This window comes from Ambystoma mexicanum, chromosome 1q, assembly GCF_040938575.1.
Source record: "Ambystoma mexicanum isolate Mex_15411 chromosome 1q, UKY_AmexF1_1, whole genome shotgun sequence".
Lineage (NCBI taxonomy): Eukaryota > Metazoa > Chordata > Amphibia > Caudata > Ambystomatidae > Ambystoma > Ambystoma mexicanum.
In genome coordinates, this window is record NC_090922.1 from 295,377,843 (window position 1) to 295,405,372 (window position 27,530).

Sequence of the window (27,530 nt, forward strand, 5' to 3'; positions counted from 1 at the left end):
TCGCAACACTGAAATTCACCTGAAATTCAGAAAGGCCCTAAAAACCTGACTCTTCCCAACTTCATCCTGAACACCTCCCCCTCTCTAAACTCTCGCCGCTCAGACTCTCGCACCAGAGAGACCACAAATAATGAGACCATGCCATCCACACTGCACAAAGATTGCTGCAGCCGAACAACATCGAAGCCTATCGTACATATACCTTACACCACATCTGTGGACACAGGCCGCAGGCACGGCCAAACATCCATGCACCTTAGAATGCAGCTACGGCAATGCTCATCCAGTCTAGCAGCGCGCATAGCTGTCCACACTGAAACAACTGACATACCTCAACACCTCTGCCACTAGCATACAGCGACTACCAACGATAAGAAATTTGGTATAACTGGCCAGACATCGACTCTTCAACAATAGCACTCTATCGCAAACCATCAACAGCGCCCACCCACGTGCCTGACCTTTTTGGGCTGCTTAGTCAAGCATAGCCAGCCACCTAAGTCCTAGATGGGTGAAAATGCACACATGCATCTCTGAATCTAAAACTCTTAGAACCTCCAGCACATTCACTACTGTCACCGAGGGCGTTCCAACCACAAAGCGCATTGAGGCCATACAAATGGCGAAAGAGTGATATATAAATAACCGAATACAATAAATAAAAGGTCACATTCATTTTGAAGGGAGGGCTACGAGACTTGGGCAGGGACCAGTCATTAATGCAGCTCCCAAAACCCGACCAAATCGAACGTTTTGGTCCCCTAAAACATATTTGTGCATAGTCCTAGTGCGGACAGACACTACATGAACGTTGCAATGCAGCCACTGAAACTGCCAGACGGGTTACAGTGAGTTACTTTTGTTCTTTGACATTTCTTTTCTTTAGGACTATAATAACGTGACTTCTTGCCAAATGCTGATGAACATGAACGCCATGAACGTCTTCTCCGCCAGCAGTGACGCCGAACTGCTGCAGGCCACCATTCTCAACTCTGGGTAACATTGACTGACACCTCTCCTGTGCCCCTGTACTGCATGCCACATTGTATTCAGCTGCTGTTTTACAACTCTCGCTATGTATTCATGTGCCTCTTTATAAGTCACAACACTGCTTCTGTAACTGGGTCTTATTTTGGAATGTTAAATACAATCAAATGGATAAAATAGCCAATTCCGATAGACACACATGTTGCACAGACCGCAACGCACAGTACTGCACTACTGTTAAAAGAAGCAAGGCAGCCCTAATGCTGGCTACCCACCCTCAGGAAAGCGTTCTGCTGCTCTTATTTATTTATTTATTTAAATTTTTGGAACACGCCAACTCTCCGAAGGCCTGAGGGCGCACAGAGAACGAAAGAAACAGGAAATCGGAGTCAGGGTGGCAGCAGTAAAACAAATTTAGATTAAAGGAAGTCTCTAGCCATTTTTTAAAATCATTTGTGGTTTAAATTTTTTTAAAGAACAGGAGAGAGAGAATTCCAGGTAGCAGGGGCTAGGTCTGCGCTTTAAACAATTTGTATTCAATCTACCGTGCTTCTCTAGCAACTGGTAGCAATAGAGCCCTGAACAGAACATCAAGTTTAGCTCCCACAAACATCACCGTATACACATCAAGAATTTTAAATGACACACTTAAAATGCCCACACAATAAAATAAAATAAAATGTAGTTTGTTTTATAAAGTGACACAGTGTCTGCTTCTTTTACACTTGATTTATAGTCCGTTCACTTTTTTCAAATATTCAGTTCTGTGAATGAAGTTTTTTTAAGTGGCATTCTTCCGGTTTACTGACTTTCAGTGAACGTTCTTTTTAATGTGTTTTTTGTGTGTAAGTGTGTGCCTGGGTGAAATCCCATTCATTTGGAAGCATCTCATTCAGCTCGAGCAAGCATCTGCTGTCAATAGTTGCGCAAACCTCTGGGATATTTGCTCCAGACACACAATTAGGCTGTTATAGGTGTGGTGGTGGGGAGAAAAGGGGGTTGGGGTTTGCAATGTCAAACCCGGCATTAATTTGACTGTTAAAATCTGCTTTCAATATTGCAGAGCACCTGGGGTCCTGCATAAGGAATATGGCCATATTTCCATAACATTGTTTACCCTTTACTGCTTTCCAGCAAAGGCCAATTATGCACATGGAAGTCATTATTGACTTCCTCTCAGCCAATCGGAACATTCAGAGGGTGGTCAATAACTACTGGCATTGACTGCATCCCATCCATTCTGACTGCAGAAGCAGCCAGAGAAACAACAGAAGGTATTTCTCTACATTGAAGAAAAAGTAATGCAATTTCCCAGCAAGATTTCTTTCAATGAGACACTTAAACCTTAATTTAATACAATAAAGTAAACGTAAAACATGGAACAATGCTTTCACTTTCATAAAGAAAAACGTTCACTTCAACATTGCACCTAAAGCAAGCTCATGCAAAAACTGTCCCAGTTAAAGCAAGTTCACAAGCAAAATGATTACTACATACAGAAATGCTTGTTATTTGAATGTTACAATATGAAGACACATTTAATTTACTAGCATACTTTGTGAACTTTGCTCATTAATAACCTAACATGTTTTACTTCACTACCGTAACTTTTGAAAGCCTTCATTACTACTACCACTATGTGCTAATAGCCTTATGGACCTCCTGAGGGGCATTTAACGATTGTGATAATGACAGTTTCCAAACCTTTGGCCACAGGCAAATCCTCCCTCGGCTATAAGGCTATATTATCTGTTTAATACGGGTGACCCGGCTAAACAACTAGGATTTCCAGCACTGCACCACGTATTTGGAAACTGGCCACGTAGAGCCTTAAAAGTGTGAAAGCTTTAAGTGTAGAAATGGATAGTGCATAGCAGTTATTCCAACCACTACTGTACATTTTCTTAAACACACAAAAGTGCAAATGCAGACCCTTGGTGCACTGGTGGTGTAAGGGTGAACATCAATAATGCCCATAGTTTTGCCCCCTGCCAGTGCACCCACTCAGAGGCAGCCCATTAGAATAGGCCCTCTTTACAGCTTCTAAGGTATTCCCTACAGAAGATTCTCTGGAGGAAAATAACCCTACCGCACTACCGCCGGTGCAAATCTGAGTAGTCGGACCCCGTGACAGCGTCTCTGCTGCAATGGTAATAGTAGTGGTTCTCCTGGAATCCTACCAATGGTGTTCCAGAAAATACATGTATTTATTTTATTGTTTTCTGTCGATTGCCACCAATATATTGAGGGTGGTAATGGGGAGGCTACAGTAGTAGCATTACTGATCCTTTTTCAAATTAATCTACGCATGAAATGGGAAAGGTGGTGGAAGTGTGGGCATCAGGGATTACCACTTTCACGCCTCGATCCAAGTCCTCATTGAAACCTATGGGCCCGATTCATAGAATATTTGCCCGGTTCGAAGTGAATTTGCACTGCTGAAAAGTGAAACTGTACTATTTTGAACTGCAAAAATGACTATGCGCTGACTTTGGCCGGACTTTGCGCTGCAAAAATACACTTTGCACAGTTCCATGAATCAGGGTTTGTGTCGACAGTGCAAAGTCACTTTTCAGCGGTGCAAATTCACTTCGAACCGGGCAAATATTCCATGGATTGGGCCCTATGTGTTCCCTGTATTGAAGGGAAGTAAATGCTTGCTCTTCCCTCCTGCACAGGAAAACAACCTTACAAAAAACCTCTCAGGACTTTTAACAGTTTGTACCAAACCCACCCATCCCCATGGCTGTAATGAGGCCAGCGCTAAAACAGGACATATTTTGCAAATACCACCGGTCAGCATTACCTCCAAGGCGGGAACGACAGTGTTTTAAGTCTATGCCCCATGCACATGGAACACATTTTAATTATTAACATTTAAATGAGGCAAACAATGTTCTAATGAATCATGAACAGGACATTAGAGCAAGTAGCATTAAAAGGTCGGGGAGCATCAGAAGCACACACAACTCCATCAAGACAAAGGAAGTCTTCATAGGGAGCTAGTTATGGCAGTCTCTCACTCGAAGAACCTCTCAGACAGTGAGTGTTATGCATTCATCTAGCGCTTAGATCGTCTGTGAAACGTAGCACTGGGTCTTGCACATAGATGGAACCCAGAATGTAGACATTGCTGTTTGTACAGCTAACCCATTTTCTCCTCTCGCACACCGCACCTTCGCAACTTAGCGGAAGGCACAGGCTCAATCCACACACCCTGCATGCACATATAACACAAACACTATTGCACATCACCGCTGCCATAAGAATGAAGCTACTTTTAATGACAAACATTCGAACTGTAGCTTCCCACATAACTCTCTATCTCCTTCAACACAATCCCCCCTCTGCTGTGCCCATACCCACTCCATTTAAACATGGGTGACTAGCAGGTTCTTGGCCACCCTTGCAGAACTTCAATGGCTGAAATGCACACATGCATTAAGACACCTCCCAAATTCTCCAAAATGTTTGGACTCCGGTCCGTCCGAGGGCGTTCAACCAATAGCACATTGGGACCATAATTATGGCGAAAGCCGCTAGAACAAATGACAAAATGAATAAATGAATGCAAAGGCAGCAATGGAAACTGCCTCACCAGAAAAGACCATTCACATGGGCCATGCGAATGGCTCGATCATTACTTCTACATTCTGGAAACTAATAGATAACTAATTTATTGTGTCAGTTGTTGGATAAATAAGGCCGATTTATAAAGGGAATTTACAAGGTGGCTAAGTAAGAATTTGGTTGTATTTCCTCTCGAAATACCGTCAGACTTGTTAAGCCTTACTGCGTGCGGCAGTGGCCGCATGCGCACCCGTTAGTTATTCCCCGAAGGACTCCAGTCCTACACGGTATTGCACGCAGCAATGCTGCAATGGTCATCCTTTTGTGTGGAAGCATTCGATGGAAGGGCAGTATTTCAGTCATGATCCTCTGATAGAGCAGTCAAGCATCCAACATCCCAAAGCACTGCATGCTTTGCCAGAGGGCTGGGATTACCCATCATTGCTGGACAACTGGAGAACTCTGTTGGATGTGGAATTCAGGGATTTCCCTAGTTTTGTTACTCTGCCCCATACTTAAGTTGCAATCAACTATCTAATCTTTCTCAGCTGTTGAATATGATATGTGGCCCTCCATAATTTATGTGCAATATGCTGAGATGATAGTTATGTGTGTTACATGCTGACCTCAGAAAGAGGCGTAGAGTGTGATTTGTAATTTCAAATCCTGGGAGCCACTTCACCCTCCGGAAGCTGATAAATGAAGCATCTTCTAGAAGATTCATACAAGATACTTTCAAAGTTACTGGAAGGAGGGCGTGGTAAATTGAAATCTCTGAAAGAAACAATTTGGAGGCCCAAATTGTTGAATAGGCGCTCATCAGCTCCCTATTGTTATTAAATGCACCCAGCACCAGAGAGCAGAGCACATTTAATTTCAATACGGCGCCTGCCACGCCTTCAGCCCTCCACACCAGCTCGGGGGAGACCTTGAAAGACTCCTCTGAACTGGCATGGTAGGGGGGCTAATGGCAGGACGCCCCGAGCAGTCGCCTGGGAGGCCCTCCCCTAAGCCCGCCTCTGGTTGCAAGCCTTGATCGAGGTGACCTTAGAGAGTTTGAAGAATATTTCAGAATTGAAAGGGAGATGGAGCTAGTATGTTGTTATGATATGATAGGTTATTTATAACGCACTTAATACCCAGAGGTTTCTAAGCGCAGACCCGGGGATCAAACCTGTGCTGCTCTGTGTCATCTTGCTTCCAAGGCGAGCACGCTGACCCTGAGCTACCCTCCCGAGACTCCATAGCCTTGCGGTGTAGAGTGAGAATACCTGCCCATGGGTCTTCTCTTGCTTTACGCAATATGTTCAGAACGGTGGCTAGCCAATATAAGGCAAAAGGCAAGATCTTCTCGGAGGTCTTCTTTAATGATACTGGGATGGCCTTATTAAACGTCAATCCCTCAATATAAATTTGGAAGCACCGACGGATTTGAACATACATTTTTATTATTGCTTGAACATACAATGTCTGGCTGCCATATAACACTGCTCCACATAAGATACATATTTCTTTTACATGTTGTCTTCAGGCCAGAAATCCCTACCGTCTGCACTCCACACATGTGAATAAATAGACGCCATCAGTTGCCCTTTCCGAGCTAATTGGGAGCCTCCAGGTGGTCACCGCCTGACAGTCACCTAGAGGTGACTTACTTTGTACAAATTCACAGGTGTCTTTTTGTGGCACACGAACAAAAAAAGCTAAACGGCAAGCAGTAGGTCTTAATTATAGTCACAACACTCGCGTTGAAACCATATTGATTTTGGATGTATTTCTAAGAGCTCACTGTGGAAACTCTGTCTTTTCTCTTAACAGTAACACGTTTATGCCCACTTGGAATTATTCAACGGCAACACTGGCATACTCATCACCAACAAACCTTGCCTTCATGAGAAACTCGAAGGTAAGACCGTGGTTTCTGGCGTCTTATGGCCCAAGGAGTGGCCTGGGTGAGCAGTGAAAGGTTGCGCTGACAGTTGCTGCTGGTCCCACTTGGCAGAACAAGTGGGTGGGAGAGTCTGAAATATATCAGGGCTCGCTGCCGGGCTCCAAGTTCATCTAAACCAGGATTGTCCAACTACAGGCCTCAAGGGCTGGAATCCTGATGGGTTTTCTTGAGTTCCCGCATTAATATTTATGAGGAAACATTTGCATAGCTTTAGAATCATAGTATGCACATTTATCTCATGAATATTAATGAAGGGTATCCTGAAACTCTGGCATGGATCCGGCCCTCGAGCTCTGGACAACCCTGATCTAAACAGTGGGCTTATTGATTATGCCCTCTAGGTAAACCAATCGATCGACCATCTATAGAATGTAGACCAAACGTGCTTGCATTATGGGCCGTCAGGCGGCTAATGAGCCGGGAGTCTAACTTATAGGCTGGAGTGAAAGGCAATGTTGGCAAGGCAAGGGCTCATGTTGCCCCCTATGTTTCCCTGCAGCGAGAGCTCCTAATGCTATTTGCAGATGCTTCAGGGCTGATGCATATTCAACCTATTTTTGCTCCAAGGCACTCTTTGCAAAGGTTAAAAAAAAGAGCGTCAAAGAAAAATAACATTTCAATCTGGACAACCAGCAAATGGCCGTTGGCGACCATGGCACGGAACTCCCTTCATGCTCTCCTGTGAGATGAGGAGTTGGAGAAACAGCTGCAGAGAAGAGGGGGCAAGCAAAGGAGCTGAAGTAGCCTGGGAGGACAGGGGTTCAGGCAGAAGGTGCATGGACAGGCTACTGAGCTCCTACTAGCCAGCAGTACCCATGCTTATACCGGCAATCCTTTCCTAGCTGTCTGGGATCTTGAAAGGATGCGAATACCCCTTTGTATTAAAAGCGCCAAGAGAGAACTATTAAGGTACTTTTGATCAACCTTGGAAAAAAGAGTAAGAATCAACCCTCCAGGGAGCTAAACACTTGGCCTGGAATTAATGCATATGTTTCTGCAGCAGGTCTGGACGTGGCTGAGCTATGCTGCCTGCAGGTGTATGCTATGCTCAGATGTCCCTCATTGCCTCCTCTGAGCGGTCTGCTGACTCAGATCTCGGCTTCCAGCCATGAGTATCAGACGCAATGCGGGTTCCGTGGATGCGGTGAAAAATGAAGTCCCGAAACAGGAACTCCTCTCTGTAATACATTCTGTGTGCAGTCCTATTGAGGAGGAAATCAGTGATTGGTGCTCTATACATTGTCAGCAGAGATTTCTGAAGGGGGAACAGTGTACTCACCCGTGGGAAACACCTCTCTACACTAGGGCCCTGGTCCCCAGGTCCCCAGGATACTTCGTTGCCGGCCCTCTCTATGGTAAGCTCCCTAACCCTTGGTGAGCGAGCACTGCATGACATCTCCCCTCCTGCTTCAAATAAGTTCTGCCTTGGACCTAACTTGCCCACCACAACCTCCATCGTCTTGCTTCTGATGTTCCCTCCCCTCTGTGGGGATAACTCATCTTCTGCCCTTTTTCTCACTTCTTCTCAAATGGTTAACCTCCTCCACAGGATGCCCCCTCTATCCCCAATGTCCTGTACTGTTCCTACTCCTGATGCCACCTCTTTCTCTCTTAAACCTACCCCAGACTCTCCCTCCAACCTCCAGCTTTCTCTTTGTTGCCTCTCTCCATACATCTCCTTCCTCCAGCTCCGATTCCAGCACCGCACATTGCCAGAGGGAGCTTGCTGCATCATAAAGCGGGGCCTCTCCTCGTCTCCTCCCCTAGGATACGTTTTCCTCGGCGTGTGAGCACCTATGCACCTGCAGTTGTGCTTGCCTGTGATTGGTTCATAGGTTGAGGGCCTTATGGTTCACAAGGGGGTTGGCCTGAGGCTATAGGAAGACCTGCCTCCATCTTGGATTTTAGAATGATTATAGGCATGGCTGGACTCTCCCTCCCTGCCCCTGGAAGTCCTGCTGTTCGTGCCTGTGTAAGTCTGAGTCCCCATGCTCTGCTAGCATGTGATTCTTCTACAGATAGAAAACCTCTTGGCAAGCAGCAAAGGCTGTTTGCTAAATTTAATTTGCTTTAATTGCAAGCAGGATGTCAATTTGTAACCGCTGCAACCCCGAGAGAAGAGTTTGTTGCTGGACGTCACCCTCCTGTCCAGTGCACGGCCACTCAGCCCAGACAGAGGCTAAGCAAAGGCCTAACACAACTGGAGTCTGTTCGAGCCATTGATGATGGAGGACTTGAACGAAAGGTTGCGGTCCACCGAGCAGCAGCAGATAACCTCATAGATCAGCTCCTTAAACAAGATGACGGAAGGAGAGTTTGACAGCTCAAGGCAATCATATTGCAGGAGCTTTGGATGAAGCTAAACACAGGAGTGATCTACCGCACCTGCTGTGCATCGGAGTGGAAATGGAAGTCAACAAGTTGTAAACGCGCTGTCTCAACCTTTTCACGTGCTCCGTGCCGGGGAAGAACTAACAAGGACGCGGTTGCTGGTGTCCTTTTTTTTGCCATTGGATGCCACGATCTGTAAACTGCTATCTGGAGGTAACTCGGTGAGGGGGAGTCGCAATCTTCAGGCATTCCCATCCAGTTTCTCGTGTCCAATGGATTTGAGCTTGAAACTGATTGATTCGTCCACGTGTGTCTTATGAATTTTATGGATTAGAAAACCTAATTGTTAAGCCTGGTTTCTTATTTAGCTGCTGTTGTGCAGCCTTTGGGCATAGCACTGTGCTCATATTTGCGTACAGTTGCACACATTTGCATTCATTTGCCCACACTTGCCTGTTTCAGCTCGGCACTTTTTAGCATAACTTAGAGTTTACTGTTTTTAAGCTTTTATTGCTGTGCAACCCTTGGGGCACAGTGTTTTCTACATATTTCTAATTCCGAGTTTTTTATCCTTTTATGTGCAGTAACCTTCAGTATTTTAGTCTGCTGATCACTTCCTCTACATTATTTTGTACTTGCTCAGCACTTTAGCACTTGTACTGTGTGGTCTTGCATTTGCACTGCGCACCCTGCACATTTGCATATGCCCTTTCTAAGACAGCGCTCTGGCTTCCGGTTTCTGTTACCCTTGCATTTAGATTCGGGGAGCTATGTTTCTACCGCAACCCCTACGTGTTTTATTTGATTGTCCCTCAGGATGGCCAAAAGCGAAGCCTGTGAGCCATGTGGGGGCAACTTAGGGCACTCGGCCAAAAAAAAAAGAAAAATGTACTGAACAAGTGTCTTCCAATCTATGCAAGGCCAAAAACACAAAACCGACAAATATTACGAGTTCTAATGTGTCGGAACTCTCGAAACCAATCTGAAAAAAGCAATGGGTGCTTTGGAAGAGAAGGTCCTGCTGGCTGAGAAATCCATTGGTCATAAGGACCCCATGTCAGAAGATCTTGAGACTCTCTTTTGTCACGTAGATAAGCTTACTGGTACCAGTGGACCTGCTCCACTGGTACCAGTAAGCTATTCAAGGTTAGTAAGGAACCTATAATACTTTTAATAAGGGCATTCAGCAATTCAAAGACAAGTATCAAACTCAAGACTGTTTTAGAAATGCTCAAGGCAGATCAGGGAAAGGAAAACCCAATAGTACACTTTAAGAAGAACACACATTGATTCAAGGGAGGTGAACCCTATTGGTAAGCATTTACATTCATTCAGTTGAGAATAATAAAACAGTATCAACACTATTACTTATAAGCAGAGTGGAACACTATTCAAAGTAAGTAAAGCAACGTATATACTTTTTAAAGGAGGAACCAGAAACTTAGAGGTAAGTAATAACTTGTGTAACTCTTTGTAACTTATTCTATTGCAGAGATACAATTACACCACTAACTCATTTACCAGTAAGTACTTTTACACTTGTTATAGTTTCAAGCCAGAACTCTTATCTTTTCTAGTCCTAACCTAGTCTATACCATGAGTTTCTTTCAAATGCAGAAGACAGACCCTAGTGGTCTAGGAGCCATCTGTAGGTAGATGCAGATAGGTCAGGGTTCCAGTGGATATCTGAAGTATTAGCTTTAGAGTTGGTTATAAGTGTTCAGGGATTTCACAGAAGGCTCTCTATATGTGTCCCAGCATTCGGCCTGGTCGAATGGTATGGGCAAACTCCCAACCACATGAATCACCCACACACAGCCTCACAGGGTGACAACAGGACTTAAAGTATTACCCAAGCCAACACAGTACCTTAGGAGAAAAGAAGAGCATCTGAGTGGATGTCCTCAGGATGCAGCAGCACATGACTCTGTCCCTGAATTCTTGGTCTAGAAACGAAAGAACTGGACACTGGATGGAAGCTTGCAGCAGCAGCCATCAGAGGAGGCTTACAGCAAAGGTTTCTTCATGGATTCTCATGGCTTTGTGGATTTGGCACCCTTTTACAGGAGCTAGATGAAGAATGAATATCACCGGTCGGATACTCCTCACTTGCTCGGGCCTGCCCTCTGCTGAGGGGATGTCAGGGATTCAGATTATGTCTCTGGAGGGCCAGAAGGAGTCCGCCAATGTTTCAGATGGAATCAGACTTCAGAGGATCATGCACCACACACTGGCTCCAGGTCCCAGGGTATTGGCGGTTTGCAGCCCAGCAAGGTTGCAGCATGTCGTGGGATGGCTCAAAATGCAGGTCCTCTTGAGACTAGTGGATTGCATTAGCCTTTGGGTAGGAGTCATTGCATTCAGGACCACAAGGTCAATGGGAAGGAAGGGTTATATTGGGCTCTGGTTACATGGTTACACACCAGGCTCTTCGGTCACTAGAAATCACTACAGAGATCTTTCTTTCATCTTCTTCTTCAGACTCAGCTCCAGTGGTCAACTTGTCAGCAGCTTCCAGAAGTATTTATCAGGAACTACAGCACAACCTCTGAAAACTCTGCCTGCAGTTCACAGAAATGGACGGTCTGGCTGTTCAAGCAGGACAATCAGCCCACCAGTGGGAACTGGTTCCTTTCAGGAAAGGTGAAAGACAAAGGGCTGCAGAGTTTTGGACTCCTCCCTCACTTCCTGCCTTCTCAGACACTCTGGAGCCTCAGCAGGGAATACTAAGGATTCCAGCTGAAGACACAACTTCAACTGAGGTCATTCCTACCCAGAACAGCAGAAGAAGACCTAAGAAATGACAAGCAAATGAGAAATGGCAAAAAAAGAAGGAGCCCGCCATTCTGGCAGAATGGTGGCCCTCCTGTGCATTACCGAGGCTGATTTGACAGCTTGCGAGTAATAATGACTAAATGTCATAGAAGTAGCTTCCCTGCCACCAGCTATTCAAGTAAACCTGCAGTTGTAACAAAAATATTACCAGGTAAGTAAGCAAGGGATACATTGTGTCCCCCCAGCACTCCACATAAAATGGGGTTTGCTGGCTCACAAAAATAAATATAAAGGGGATGTGAATCCCATTTTACCTCTTGGGAACAGTTGTTCACCCAAGAAATACTAGGATGATTATAAGGAAGCCACTGCATTTAAAATGCTGTGTGCTGGCATAGTACTTTACAGTCAGTACAAAGTTATAGGGAACTATAACTCCAATCACATATTATGGACAGAAAAGGCCACCCTGAGAGGGGGAGAAAGATTCCCACTCACCTAGGAATAAGGAAAAAATATCAAAGTCCAACAAAAATTCATGGGGTTGACACAGGTCAGGAAGATGTATCACTGAAATGAAAATGTTACCTAACAGAAGGAAGAATATCAGAAAGTGTGAAGTGGCTGAACGGAGAGCAATAAAAGGGGTAGGAAGTAGAAAGGAGCAGAGAGGATGTTGGGCATAACATCAAGAGATAGGCTGAGGAGTACATGCAGGAGGAGCTTGGAGTTCATATCAAGGGGGAGAAGACTTGTTCACCTGAAGGGGAAGTGGTGGGATCAGAAGGAGGTTGGAGGTAGTGTCAAGGAGGAAGAGGAGTGCAATCATGATGATATTGGGGCTGCTATTAAGGAAGAGGAGGAGCGGTTAGGGAACGTTGATGGAGAGAAAAGGAGGGGATTGAGAGCGAGGTCAGAGAACAAGATCAGGTAGTGGGAAAAGAGGAGCAGACACACGCTAAGACTGAGGGTTGTGAGTGCAGGCTGTATTAATGTACACGCTTATGGTGAAGCATCAAGGAAGTGGGCGTGAGAGAGGAAGGAGAGAGGAGATGAGCGGTAAAGGAAAGTTCCCTTCATGCACAAGACAATTGCGACTTGGCATGGAGGTAGATGAGAAAGCGATGAAGGGAACTAGGTCCATGAATGGAGGTAAATCATTCACTTGATCATCAGATTTGTAGTTCAGCGATGTAATAAAGTGTTGCTAATTGAATTACCGCCATTTCATCCACTCTGCTGAACTTATAATGATGCCTAGAGACTTTGTTAATCACAGAGGCTTTGTTGTTTGAACTCCGGGTGGATACAACCCATCAGAGAATTCTAATTTTCCTGAGCTTGCACACCCTGGATCGGGAAGGGAGGGTTGTGGGAATCCCAAGACTTGTAACTCACGGTGAAGACATTCTAGGCTTTGGCGCAGTACCTGTAACCAAGACACACTACGCTGTACACTCCCAAAGCAAGTTACTTAAGGAAAACCTGTGGGAGTTTTGTAGTGGTTGCAAAGTTTCTATGTAATTTATCCAGAGTTGTAAATACTCTCAGGAAACCTATGTCTTTACTTATTGATGAGTGTGGGTGTGGTGTTGATTCCCGTCTGCTAACAGTCATGGGAAAGACAATATTGTAGTCCATCCCCTCTAGAGCTGCCATCTGAGTGCTGCTCTGTCCTGCCTTTCAATTGGCAGTACCCTATAAAAAATCCGGCCAACACTGCAGCGCTTCACCCTGCATTGCTCATTCGATCACCGGACAGATTTGCTTTCTCCTTACTCAGCGCTGCTCTGTTTCTATTAATTTATTTGTCTCTATTGTAACAGATGCCGCTACAGGTTGCAAAGTATGACGTTCGAGGTAATTTTCTGGGCTGGCAGGACGTATCCAGTGGAACCTTACAGGTACAAACAGGAGACTGACGCTACATTTTTTTCATCAAACGTAAATCAATATGTCTGCCTTCTCGATTAAATGTGTGAAAGGATTTTATAGGAATGTATATTTCCCTCACTCGAGTAAAGCAAAATCGAAGCATAAAATCCAAAGCGTTGTCTATCATGAAATAACTTACTACGAAATACATCTTGCCTAGTGCTATTGCATGAAAGAGGAGTCAGAAGCTGTCCCTTCAACCAATCAGCTGAGCGACTTCTCATTATTCTACTTTGCAGATTAACCAACAGCATTAACTAGAGAAACCTTGCCCAGTTTATTGACAACCAACAAAATCAGTAAAAATCCAAAAACACACGTATAAAAGAGGTGGAGATATACGGGGTGGGATATTAACTTCTACTGTGTCTTTAATGAAAAGTACGAATTGTGTTTAAGTTCAATAGAAACACCTCTACCTGCTGTATTATTCATGTCCAATCTTCCTAATTTCAGTCAATTAATGCAGTTAAGACTGAGATATTGTAGACTCCACCACGTTTATCATAGAAGGGTACACATCTTATGAAGCAAGTTCTGGCATCGAGTTATCTGGTCTTTGTCCCAGACACACACTCGCCATCTCATGTTAGAGCAATAGGCTGAGGGCACATCCTATCTCCAGGAATCATGGCACCATAAAATCCTCAACTGGGATCCTCTTTCTATCCCTCTGCAGAGAATACTGGACTAACCACATCATAATGAGCATGTCTCCTTCGTCAACAGTCTCAACTTCCTATCCGTGCCAGATACCCTTCAAAGCATTTATCCTCCGGGTCCTTTGCCCGCCCGCTTGCAATCTTACAGAGCTCCCTTTGTAAGAAGGGCAGAGCAGCTGAGCCTCGAGTGAACTGAAAGAGTGGAATGATAATTTGTGGAGGTGGACCCTGTCCATGCCATGCTTTAGGTTGGTATGACCACCACATCGCAAAGAGTCCTCTTCTCAGGCTAAAAATGTCCGCAGCCTCATTTGCCAGATGCTGATTAGAGGGATCATTCTCCAAATCTGCCCCCCCCCCGCCACCGCATACAATGGACATTGCGGGAGAGCAGGTCATGTAACCCTACCCTGGCAAGGTTTTTTTTTATTATTCCACTTGTGTGTGTGTGTGCTTAGGGGTATACATTCATTCTAATGTGCACAAGGAAGCACTCATGTCCTCCAAGCCAAGTGACCCACTTCAACTGCGCCTTTAAGGATGATGTTCGCATGCTGTAATTTGGCCGTCTTGTGGGCATTTTAGGGGCTTATTTATTGGGAGCTTTTCACCTTGTTCTTCTCAGAGTAACCCTGTTCTATTATTGACCTATTTGTGTTATATACACACCAGGCGGGCATATTCAATCACTGAAGCTGGTGTCACTCTGGCTATTTCACTCAATGAAATACACATTCCCTGGTGTCGGAGTGCTTCCTGAAGTAGTAAAAAATGTATTTCTTCCGATTGTGTCTAAATATACTTCCAATCTTGTCAAGTGAATGCTGAAGATTTTCGTGATCTGATTTCGTCACACACGATTGATCTTTGGTGTATCATTATAGCCAGTCTGTACCTCAATTCTTACCCACTGGATTTGTGTATAATCAGGACCATCCACGGTTGTATAATTTATACTTTCCTGGGACCCTTCACCATTCCTTGCAATGAGTTATCTGGTGCTCTGGTCTCTGCTTTGAGGGACCATCTAAACATCTTGTATCTTTAATAGCTTGTTTGTTCTCTGACTGAAGATCTTGATGACACCCTGAATTTGATTGTCGCTTCTCCCATCAACTCTATGCCCAACTGCTTAACGTATTCTGGCCCACTTCCGGCCAGTTTCTCCAACCACTATCTAGTCCTCTTTACATACAATCACCCTCGGTCCCTCATAAGTATTTCGAATCTTGTTCGCCAAACCCTGAAAAGGTCAACAAAAGATTCTCTCCCACAGTTCTCCTAAATCAGCCCATTGTCGCTGATCCACATTTTCTTTGTGGGTCACTATGCTTATTATTGTCGTGCAGCTGATCTTTCGATCGCCGTTCTCCAAATGCCCGTTAAGCACTGCTCATCATGTGCATGCACCACAACGCCCCTTGTCAGAGTACTTCTGAGCCAGAATTATCAAACAATTTGAAACTGAAGCACTCCCAACACAAACAGTAACTGATGCAATCTAAGGCCAACTACATTCAGTCTCACGGAGTTCTGTTTTTTTCCGGCGCCTGGCTATGGGGAATTATCGGGGCATTACAGCCCCGACGGTCCCAGAAGCCAGGCGCCGGAAAAAGTTACTCCCCATTTCCATTGAAATCAATAACGTTGCCGGCGCTTCCATCAAAGTCTGCAAGCGGGTGCCGTTCCACCCGCCAGGTCAGACCTGGCGGACGGAAAGGCATCCGGCTCGCAGAATTGTACTCTGCCAGTCCGGTAACAATGGTGCCGGTGAGCCTGTCGGCACTGTTGTTACCGGACCGGCAGGGTCGTAATGAGGCCCATTGTGTTACTAGTCTGTTACTGCTACACTACTTCTTGTTATCATAGCTGCAAAGTGGGACCACTCATCCGTGAATAAAAAGAGAACTTGGAAAAAAGAGAACTAATGGGCTGCACACTCCATATTGCTTTCTCAACTACTTGTACATTTCCAAGTACACCAAAAGTGAACCCTGTCCCGCTTTTGTGAATTTAAAAATGAATACTTGAGAACCGTAAAAATGCTGCTGTAAACGACCAAATGCAATGCTGTGAATGAGTCCTCCACGTGAAATATGTGGCAGCCATATATCCTTACCTTTCAGTGCGCATGGGCTGAAAGGTGATCATGAGCAGGCAATCATTCCTCACCTGGCAGTGATAGGACACTTGCACAGAGCATCGAGCGCAAAAGAGGACTTGTAGTTAAGGGGACCCATCTCCAGTAACAGCTCATAACCAGGAAACAAGCTGCGAGCTTTTGTTTCGATGGCGGAACGCTATGTTTATCTCGAATTGCGTGACACGTCTTCGTCTTCTTGTTTCTCTTTCTCAGCTGTGCCCCAACACTCCGAGCATTCTGGATGCTGCTTATGCTTTTGGGACAACGTACAATCAGTCGGTGAGTACCTCTAAGGCATCCGTTGGCTTGGATCGAGTACATTGGGGATATGTTAGCGCCTTAGGGCTTTTAAGGTAGATGGCAGAGAAGAATGCACGGGTGGAAGCTTGCTTTAGCCTTCAGTAGATGATGATGATGATGATGAGGGCCCCTTGTTCAGTGTCAGTGCAGCTGTGGTGGTCAGCTAGCCAAGCGTGCTCGTGCTTTGCCTTTTTAGGTGAAATATAATGGTGAAAGGGCTGCAGAGAACTGTGTGGTGGGTACATTATTGTCTCCATTATCTTGATGGAAAAAAATGTAGACTGTCAATGTTTTTATTGTTGTAGGCCCACTCTATCAGTGTGGGTTGGGGGGCCCTCCCACCATTTTTAATGGGTGCCTTATGTAAAAGGTATTTGTTAATTAAACTGAAAGCTAATGTACTTGTGTGCCGTTGCAAATTATTGGTTTACTTTCTTTCCACTGTGATATGAAATGTATGAATTGGCTCTAAAACTTGTATATATGTTTTGATGGAAATGTTTCTTTATTTTCGAAATAATCTTGTGGCTGATAGAAAAATAGAGCAGGCCAAACCTAGCACCAGGTACTCTCCATCAAGCATAAGCCTACTGGAGTATGAGGAACAAAGGAGCCCTAAGTGGGCTGCGCTTGATGATGGGTTGGGCTGTTTCTTTTCATGTTATATCATTGTGTAGACATAGTCTATCGAGATTATTACTTGCAAGGATTATGCATTAAAGTTATTGTATGAAGGAATTGTTGGTGTGGGATTGACACAAAAACTCGATTATTACAGGGATTGCGTATTTCTATCTGATTGTGAAGGAGGAAGGTAAGTAAGTGGGCACCACTTGTTTAAATTCACTTTCAAACAGATCAAAAAAGGTTGAGGTTATAAATCATCTTTCAAAAAATTCACAGGAGCTGGCTACGATGAGTCTGGAGACACCCTGACTCGTGGAACACAAAAATATGCAGAAGACCAGGTAACAAACCTGGCCACACCGCCGCTCTCTGTATAAGCCCTACCAAGGGCAGTGCAATTTGCAAAATTAGAGTCAACTAATAAATGTTCACTGTATTTACAGAATGTAACTCATCCAAATAAATCTCTTAGTCGGATCCAAAAGTAATATGCGTTTATCAAAAAGAAAATTCCAAGTTGGTCACTTTGGTGACGGCATTGACTCCTCGGTAGTCCACACAGAACCTCCAATCCTTGGTACCTGCCTGGGAACTTGTCTTGGGGACAAGGACCACTGGACTGGACCAGGGACTGCTGATACTAATTCTGATTCACCTTCTGTTAAGTCAAATGGGGCTCGGTTAGTTTCAGCAAGTGTAGAAATAAATCATATTGCTGCTATAGGTCAGGCCGGAATAATAAATCATATAAATTCTTGTGTTAAGTTAAAATTAGTAAGGTTAAAGCTACCTGTCATTAGAATTAAACATAGAATAATTAAACCCAATGTAACTTCATATGAGATTGTTTGTGCTACTGCTCGTAATGCCCCAATTAGTGCATATTTAGAATTTGAGGACCAACTTGGAATTTTCTTTTTGATAAACGCATATTACTTTTGGATCCGACTAAGAGATTTATTTGGATGAGTTACATTCTGTAAATACAGTGAACATTTATTAGTTGACTCTAATTTTGCAAATTGCACTGCCCTTGGTAGGGCTTATACAGAGAGCGGCGGTGTGGCCAGGTTTGTTACCTGGTCTTCTGCATATTTTTCTATCTGATTGTCCCATTTTTGCAAACTATCATAATGTTAGTACATATGAAATAGATAAATAATTCCAACCTTATTTATTTATTTATTGGGCATTTGTAAGGCGCTTATACATCAAGACAATGGTGTTTCAAAGTACCCACAGGGCAAAGGGAAAGGAACAAAGGAGACATCAAGACAATGGAATATGCCAATACAGAAAAAAGTGGTCCTACTAGGCCTTGTGAACATTTGGATCGTGCAAGTGCAGAGAGAGAGAAGGGACAGGGGAAAGGAGTAAGTGCTAAAGGATCCAAGAGGAGTGAAGTGCCAGGGAGGTATTGCAAGGCAACAAGTAAGTGCGAGAGCCTGTTGCTAGGGCAACAGGTAAGTGCCAGGCAGTGAGCACTGGATGGAGGAGGGACAACAGCCCATCAATAAGGTGATAAGTGAGGCAGCACAGGTCGAGTGGTGCCCGAGGGCAAGTGCAAGGGCAGGGTGTGTGCTGCGGATGATCGGGCAGAAGGGCAGGACCCAGAAGGACACATAAGGGCCCAGACCACCAATCACAGCTACTGTAGGGTTCAGCATGGAGGGAGAGAGGGAAGGCAGAAGAAAAGAGGAAAGTCTTGAGGTGCTTGCGGAACTTGAGGAGATCCGGCTCAAAGCGGAGAGAAAGGGGGACAACTGAGGAGAGGAAATGGCAGATAGTTTGAGCCGGTGGATCAGAGGGATCTGAAAGGAGAATATTTGGTGAGATAGTATTTGGAGCAAATAGCATAGTCCCTGGCCCCAGACAGCCGTATGCATGATGCAGATGGATTTAAATATGATCCTTGTAGCAACCGGGAGCCCGTGGAGAGATTTTAGTTTAGGGCTGCAGCGATACGGTCCCTGGGATTAAGGCCAAGGATAAGTCTTGCAGCCCTACTCTGGATTAGCTGGAGGGGCAGATAGAAGAGGAAGGTAGATTAAGCAAGAGGCTGTTGCTGTAGTCTAGCATGGAGAGCACCAGAGCTCTGGTGACATTGAGCTTCTGGGGGAAAGTGTGGAAAGGGAGGATGCCTCTGAGGAGGTAGAGTTGGAAATGAGCCTTCTTGGCAAGGTCCAAGATGTGAGGAAGGAAGGAAAGAGAGGTGTTGAAGATACCTCTCAGGTTTCTGGTCTCAGAGGAGGGAGAGGGATGAGAACCCATTGAGGGTGCCCAGAGTGAAGGGAGAAAAGAAGAAACTGGCGTCTCATTGGGAAGAATCTCTAGTTCTCTGGCATTCAGACAGAAGTCATTGGATGTACACCAAGGCTGGAAAGCGGACAGGCAGTCTGGAATGACAGAGGAGGTCAGAAGAGATGCAGAGGGCAGTCTGAAGAAGAGTTCGGTTTCACCTGCATAACACTGGAAGTGTGGTGAGAAAGTGGAGATAAGGTGAGCGAGAGGAGCAAAATAGATGTTAAAGAGCAGGTTGAGAGGTTAGAGTTCTGGGGAATGCCACAAGTGGAGCTAGAAATGGGGGGGGGGGGGCGAAAGAACCCAAGTTAACCTGGGAGGGTTGTCAGTGAGGAAAGAGGTCAGCCAGTCCAGTGCCCGCTCTGAGATACCAAGGGTATCAGGGAGCTGTTTTATGGGGATGGAGTAGTTAATGCGTTGATGAGGGATGAGCAGGAGGGAACAAAGGCGGCAGGGGATAGGAGGAGTAAGAGGAGGATGAGAGAAAACTCAGGATGGTCTGAGTTTTATCAGTGAAGTTGGTGGCCATTGTGGTGAAGAGGGCCTGGGAAGAAAGAGGTGAGGTAGAGACTGCAGATGGATTGGCTAGTTCCTTGCAGATTTACTGTGCTGTTAGTAGCTCCAGAGATGCGAGCCTGGATGTGAGCCCTCTTCTTGGAGTGAATGGAGAGATGATATTGCCTTTGGAGAAGGTGACCAGCTAGTTTATCAGAGGCTGAGCTCAAGGCCTGCCACTTCCATTCAGCAGCTCTGCACTTGCGATTCAGGGCTGCTAGATAAGAGTCATACCAGGTGTTACACTTGGAGGCAGGTTTCAGGTGGATCCTTATGACAGGGGCAAGAATGTCAAGAGGGTGAGTAATAGCGAGAGCTAGATTGTTGAGAGCAGAGTCAGTAGTTATGTTGGTGGTTAGAGGAGGGGAAAGTTGGAACGAAACCAGCAACTGACACACGCGTCATTGGACTAATGTCCTCAAACGAGGCTGGCAGAGCTGGGGTATGTCATTGGGCTGAGAGGCCCCAGGTGGGAGGAAAGGAGAGTGTGGTCGGATCAGAATAGCGGGGTGGAGAATGAGGTAAAGAGAAAGAGATCAGAATGGATGGAGGCATCGAGAGTGTGTTCAGCCGAGTGGTTAGGGCCTGAGGTGAGAGTAGAGAGGGAGCGAGAGATGCAGAGGTCTCGAAGAGATTGGAGGCCGTGACTGAGGAGTCTAAGAGGATGTTGAAGTCACCCAGGAGAAGGAGATTGGAGGTCAGGAGGGAGGAGGAGAAATCAGCCCATTCTGAAAGAAAAGAGGTGTTAGGGCTCGGGGGGCTGTATCTAGTAGCAATGGTCAAAGAGGAAGTGGGAGAGATGCCAAGCTTGCAGACTAGGCTTTCGAAGGAGGAATACGGCTGGGTGAGTGTGAGGGAAGAAGGGACCCACTCAGGGAAGATCAAGGCTACACCACCACCTGTGCGGTTTGAACAAGGTTTTGAGATGAACTTGTAGCTGTAAGGAAGACGTCTAAAGAGTCTAAAAGCAGTGACAGAGCTGACATTGAGCCTTGTCTCGGTGAGAGCGAGGAGGTTGAGATCAAAGTCTTCAAGAAGGAGGGAGATATCGGAAGAATGTCTGATAGCAGATGAGCATTAAGTGGGGCTAAGTGAAGCCAGTCACCACCCTTAAAGGTTTTCTGAGGAGGGATACAGGGGGGGTGGTACACCCGTCAGAGGTGGTGAAGGTGCTGCAGAGAGAGAGAGAGGAGGGAGGAATAGCAGGAGCAGGAATGAAGTTGATGAGAGATGGCAGGCACCTGTCAAAGAGCAGGAGATTGGGTTGAGGACCCTCTGCCACGATAGTGCCATTGTGATAGAGATTAATGATGCACCTCGCGGATGAGAAGCCAGCCAAGTGAACTTCCTATCTAGTGCAACCATTAATGGGTGAGGAAGAGGAAGGGAAGAGCATGGAAATCAGATGCTGAGTCCATAGATCCAGAGAGGGGACAGAAAAGAGGATGTCAGTGACAGTTTGCCTGGACGTGGTACTGATGTAGGTGTCTGCAATAGGCAATCCATAATTACAATAAAGGAGATCTTGTTTGAGTTTTTTCCTTTCAGATTTAGTGAGAGAGGGGATAGGAGATAGCAGAGCAGTAGGAGTAGATAGGAGAGATGGAGAGAGCCATAGAGGGAGTTAGAGAGGGGAGTGGGACAGGAGTAGATACTTTAAAGGCACAACACAGCTCACCGGGCGACCTAGGGGCTGGAGGTATTGGGTAATTAAAAAACACATCAAGATTTGACTTCATACAAAGCACTAAAAAAGTGCATAAAGTGGGGGGTGTGACAATTTAAAAACACATCTAAATTTGTTTTAGGGAAAGAGCACTAGTGCAGCATTAAAAGGGTTATGCACAGTAGGCAGCAGAAGCATATAAAAAAGAAGAGATGTACAGAAAGTAAACATTGCAAGTTGGAGGACAATGTTAGGCAGTGCGTATGTGAGCCAAAGGAGGCAAGAGTCAGTAGGCAGTTAGGTGGAGTGATTAATGCCCAAGTCAAGGAATCCGGTGTGCTTAACGGGGCAAGGTGGTGGCAAATTGTCCATGCTCTGTGTGCAAAGCAGTTTGTTGATTTGTGATGGGTGGATCAGAGGAGCAGCAGCATGGGGAGGCACCTTCCAATGCCAGACAGGGGCCTTTGATGTGGGCCTGGAGAGTGGGCCGGCTACATGCCTTCCAGCTCTCCGATAGGCTCTTTGTGTGACAAACGAGCCAATCAGGGCAGCCACAGTGCTCGACGTTGATAAGCCACTCTGGTGCCTTAGGAAACTGCAGTGGCGGCGGCCATGATGGAAGAACACAAAAGCCCATGGTCGATGGAAGCCACAGTGGGCAGCTAACAGTATACACAGTATGCCAATTCCTTGTTGTTTAAATGGTAGCTATAGCATTAGACTGTCCTAACCCAACCTGCCTGGAATATTGCACACAGATTGCACACATAATGAATCCTACTTACTTCAAATAGCGATTTTACCCTAAGTACAGTATGTGTTTTCCAAAATAGGTCAAATGAAAACATTAAAAATAGAAAGACTGGAAGACTGAACCAAAAAGTTGCATATTTTTCTTTCAACTCCAAAGTTCAAAACAGTGTTTCCAAGGAGGATGAAACAGAGAAGTTGAGAAAGGCCCGTTGCCGCTGTTTTACTGGAATAACCTGCAAAGGAACAGGTACAGGACAGGAGTCAGTGATTTTTTAACAGGTGGAGTGGGAAATAGAAGTGTAAAAGCAAGGTGTAAGGCTATTTAACCTCGATTTCCCTCTCCAGTTCATTTTCATATGAACACGGGGTGGAGACATGACATGGAGCGTAGTACAACTCCACCACGCTTTCCTCCTCCGTCTTAAATGCACACTTTGTTTTTGCATGTCATGAGATTTACATGCAAGTGTAAAACGAGTGGTTTTCACTGGAATACGCCTCGCTTTAGCACCTACTAAAGGGCAGACTGAATCCATAGAAATTCCTTAGTAAAGGCTGTCTGCACAGCGTAATTTTAATGCTGCATTTACTTTTTATTACAAGATAAAGAGTAAAAGTGATGAGTAATGGCCAAAACATCTGTTTTTATTCTTCACTTTTGCAATGTGTCTGGCAAAAGTTGAGAGTTGCATGCAAGTGGCCCAACAGCACGCAAGTGCTAACGTTGGCTGTCCCTTGCATGCAATTGGCACTTTCTTTAGAAAATGAGTGCCAAGGTTTCCCAAAGGAAGGAAGGATTCACAGACAGCCCTGTTTTCCCTTTGTTCCCATGCATGTCTTTAAACTTCCACCAATCTTCCCTGGTCCAGATGTGGCAATCAAATTGAACTTATACCTCCTATTAGTGAAAAGAGAAGAGGGCACCCTATGTTCCCATTGGAGCAGAGTCTAAATATATATCATTATCTGTACACACAAGGGGACTTTTCTGTTGTTCTGTCATTGATATCGATATTATTCTGTTCATCCACTCTTTACTAATACTCAAAATTGTCCTCTTATACAGATAGGAACACACCAAACTCTATTGCAGATTTTAAGATGTTTTTATTTTTACTCTCTTGATAGTCTCAGAGTAATGAAAACGTGTATAGCACGCTGCTTTTGTGTGCAAATGCTACATCGCATTAAAAGTGATAAAAAAGCGACTCTGACCGAAACGTGTCTTCCAAAAGAATGTAATGTGTCTGTGTTTATTCAATTTTAAAAGTACAGATGTAGGGATAACAGCAAAAGTAATCGTTTTGAATTTCCAAAAGTACAAATCTGCTTGGTGAGCATAAACAAACGTTTGCAAGAAATAGTTATTTTAAAACTTTTTTAATAGAAAGTGTCTATAAAAAAGAAATAAAATGTCAATCTGCACCTGTAACTAGAATGTTTGGGAACACACTACTTTATTTCTAGTTGTAAAAGCCATTCATGCGTCTAAGAAGCATGACAAGGAATAGCGAGTAAGAGTTTGGATTTACATGTGACAGCAGTAGAAAAAGAGTGAGAAAAGTGCACAAATCTAATATGCCTGTTTCTAGCGGTACACTGCACCATCTTGCAAAATCTAGTCAGTAAAACATTCTGTGGCGAAGGAGTTTTCGGTAAAATGCATGGGATAGCGATAAGTCAACATCAGTTTTGGTCCCTTAACATGTATACAATAGAGGGCTTCTTCAGGAAGAGGGCGATGCTTGTTGCTTCACTTATATTTTAGCAAGGAGGTTTACTTATGGCAAATAAATAGCTGGGAGAATATTTGTATGTGTTCAATAGCCAGGAAATCAATAAGAAATGCTTAGAAATATATATTTCTATTTTATGGGCTAGCTTTGGTTAGAGTGAGATGCCGCTGCTTACAGTAGGGAAAATAACAGCCGGATGGTCTCCATATGGCATTAACTGGAGATATTCATGGGGATGTTGATGGTTCTCATACTGAATTAGCTATACAGTACATTTATGTGTTTTTGTAGCTCTTTGAGAGTTAAACGAAATTAACCAATTTCAAAATAAATGTTGGTAGGAACAGAGTTATTGTTCTAAATGAAGTAGCAATAAATGAGAGAAGATGCAGAAACAGACGTCACGGACAGAAAGTTGAAGCCGGAAGAAAAGAGCATACATTGCAGGCCCTTTATGACAGCCAAGAAGAGCCCAGAAAGGGCGTAGCTGTGGAAGAGAAGTGGTGAGGCCTGAGGGAATAGAAACATAGGCTGAGCTAAGAAGGACAATGGGGTTATATAAGTAGAGCATAGAAGTGCACAGGAGCATGCCGCAAGACTCCAAAATGACCTCAGATGGACAGAGAAGGGGGGAAGGGATCCCATCCAGAAAACATTATATGTTATGTTAAAGGATATTTATACCACACACTGTCCCCTGCTGCTCTTGTGGATCTGAAAAGCAAGAGGGTAGGAGAAGTTAGTAGGAATGAGCGGGGGAAAAGAGCGAGAGAGCTGTGATGTGCTGTTGGCAGCTTCAGTTCGGTTTGTACTGTTCGCAGAGCCTAGGTGTGTTTTTTGGTTGGTAGCCTTCATGTGCTGTTGTGCAAGGCTATGTGTGTTTTGCTTTGTTTTTGCTGTGTAGTGAAGGGTGTGGGATTTGTTGTGCTTTAGAGGAATGGTTGCGTTTAGTTCAGAGTTTGAGAGGTGTACACAGAGGGGTGAGTTTTTTTTATTAGTAGGGTTGGTTAGTGGCATCACTCTCTAGATGGGACACATAATGATATTCACAAATCCATCTAGAAGTGACGCAAGCTAATAGTCACAAATCTGCCTAGATGTAACGCAGGCTTATCTTCAGTTCTGTCTGGATGTGATGCAACCTAATATGCACAATTCTGTCTGTATGAAACGCAAGCTAATATTCACATTTCTGTCTAGATGTGACAGACTAATCTCATTTCGGTCTAGATGTGGCAGGTTAATCTTCTCAGTTCTGTCGAGATGTGACACGCTAATCTTCACAGTTCTGTCTAGATGTGATGCAAGCTCATATTCACAATTCTGTCTGCATGAAACACAAGCTAATATTCACAATTCTGTCTAGATGTGACACGCTAAACTTCACAGTTCTGTCTGGATGTGATGCAAGCTAATATTCACAATTCTGTCTGGATGTGATGCAACCTAATATGCACAATTCTGTTTGCATGAAACACAAGCTAATATTCACAATTCTGTCTAGATGTGACACGCTAAACTTCACAGTTCTGTCTAGAAGTGATGCAAGCTCATATTCACAATTCTGTCTGGATGTGATGCAACCTAATATTCACAATTCTGTCTGGATGAAACGCAAGCTAATATTCACAATTCTGTCTAGATGTGACAGGCTAATCTTTTCTGATGGGACACATAATGATGTCCACAATTCCATCTAGAAGTGGCGCAAGCTAATAGTCACAAATCTGCCTAGATGTGACCCAGGCTTATCTTCAGTTCTGTTTGGATATGATGCAACCTAGTATGCACAATTCTGTCTGTATGAAACGCAAGCTAATATTCACATTTCTGTCTAGATGTGATGCAACCTAATATGCACAATTCTGTCTGTATGAAATGCAAGCTAATATTCACATTTCTGTCTAGATGTGACACGCTAATCTTCACAGTTCTGTCTAGATGTGATGCAACCTAATATGCACAATTCTGTCTGTATGAAACGCAAGCTAATATTCACATTTCTGTCTAGATGTGACAGACTAATCTCATTTCGGTCTAGATGTGGCAGGTTAATCTTCTCAGTTCTGTCGAGATGTGACACGCTAATCTTCACAGTTCTGTCTAGATGTGATGCAAGCTCATATTCACAATTCTGTCTGCATGAAACACAAGCTAATATTCACAATTCTGTCTAGATGTGACACGCTAAACTTCACAGTTCTGTCTGGATGTGATGCAAGCTAATATTCACAATTCTGTCTGGATGTGATGCAACCTAATATGCACAATTCTGTTTGCATGAAACACAAGCTAATATTCACAATTCTGTCTAGATGTGACACGCTAAACTTCACAGTTCTGTCTAGAAGTGATGCAAGCTCATATTCACAATTCTGTCTGGATGTGATGCAACCTAATATTCACAATTCTGTCTGGATGAAACGCAAGCTAATATTCACAATTCTGTCTAGATGTGACAGGCTAATCTTTTCTGATGGGACACATAATGATGTCCACAATTCCATCTAGAAGTGGCGCAAGCTAATAGTCACAAATCTGCCTAGATGTGACCCAGGCTTATCTTCAGTTCTGTTTGGATATGATGCAACCTAGTATGCACAATTCTGTCTGTATGAAACGCAAGCTAATATTCACATTTCTGTCTAGATGTGATGCAACCTAATATGCACAATTCTGTCTGTATGAAATGCAAGCTAATATTCACATTTCTGTCTAGATGTGACACGCTAATCTTCACAGTTCTGTCTAGATGTGATGCAAGCTCATATTCACAATTCTGTCTGGATGTGATGCATCCTAATATGCACAATTCTGTCTGGATAAAACACAAGCTAATATTCACATTTCTGTCTAGATGTGACACGCTAATCTTCACAGTTCTGTATAGATGTGATGCAAGCTCATATTCACAATTCTGTCTGCATGAAACGCAAGCAAATATTTACAATTCTGTCTAGATGTGACACGCTATTCTTCACAGTTCTGTCTCGATGTGATGCAAGCTAATATTCACAATTCTGTCTGGATGCGATGCAACCTAATATGCACAATTCTGTCTGGATGAAATGCTAGCTAATATTCACATTTCTGTCTAGATGTGACACGCTAACCTTCACAGTTCTGTCTAGATGTGATGCAAGCTCATATTCACAATTCTGTCTGGATGTGGCGCAACCTAATATTCACAATTCTTTCTAGATGAAATGCAAGCTAATATTCACAATTCTGTCTAGAT

General features: G+C 44.3%; 1 protein-coding gene across 2 annotated transcripts in view; it reads left to right on the top strand.

Moving 5' to 3' along the window:
- Nucleotides 1-27,530, top strand: part of LOC138527483 (meckelin-like) — a 642,839-nt gene that overhangs the window by 401,217 nt on the left and 214,092 nt on the right. For both annotated transcript variants that reach the window (XM_069638711.1, XM_069638700.1), the window contains exons 8-11: nucleotides 887-996; nucleotides 6,376-6,463; nucleotides 13,441-13,518; nucleotides 16,568-16,633. In XM_069638711.1, coding sequence (XP_069494812.1) covers nucleotides 887-996; nucleotides 6,376-6,463; nucleotides 13,441-13,518; nucleotides 16,568-16,633 — 342 coding nt within the window. The remainder of the gene's footprint in view (nucleotides 1-886; nucleotides 997-6,375; nucleotides 6,464-13,440; nucleotides 13,519-16,567; nucleotides 16,634-27,530) is intronic.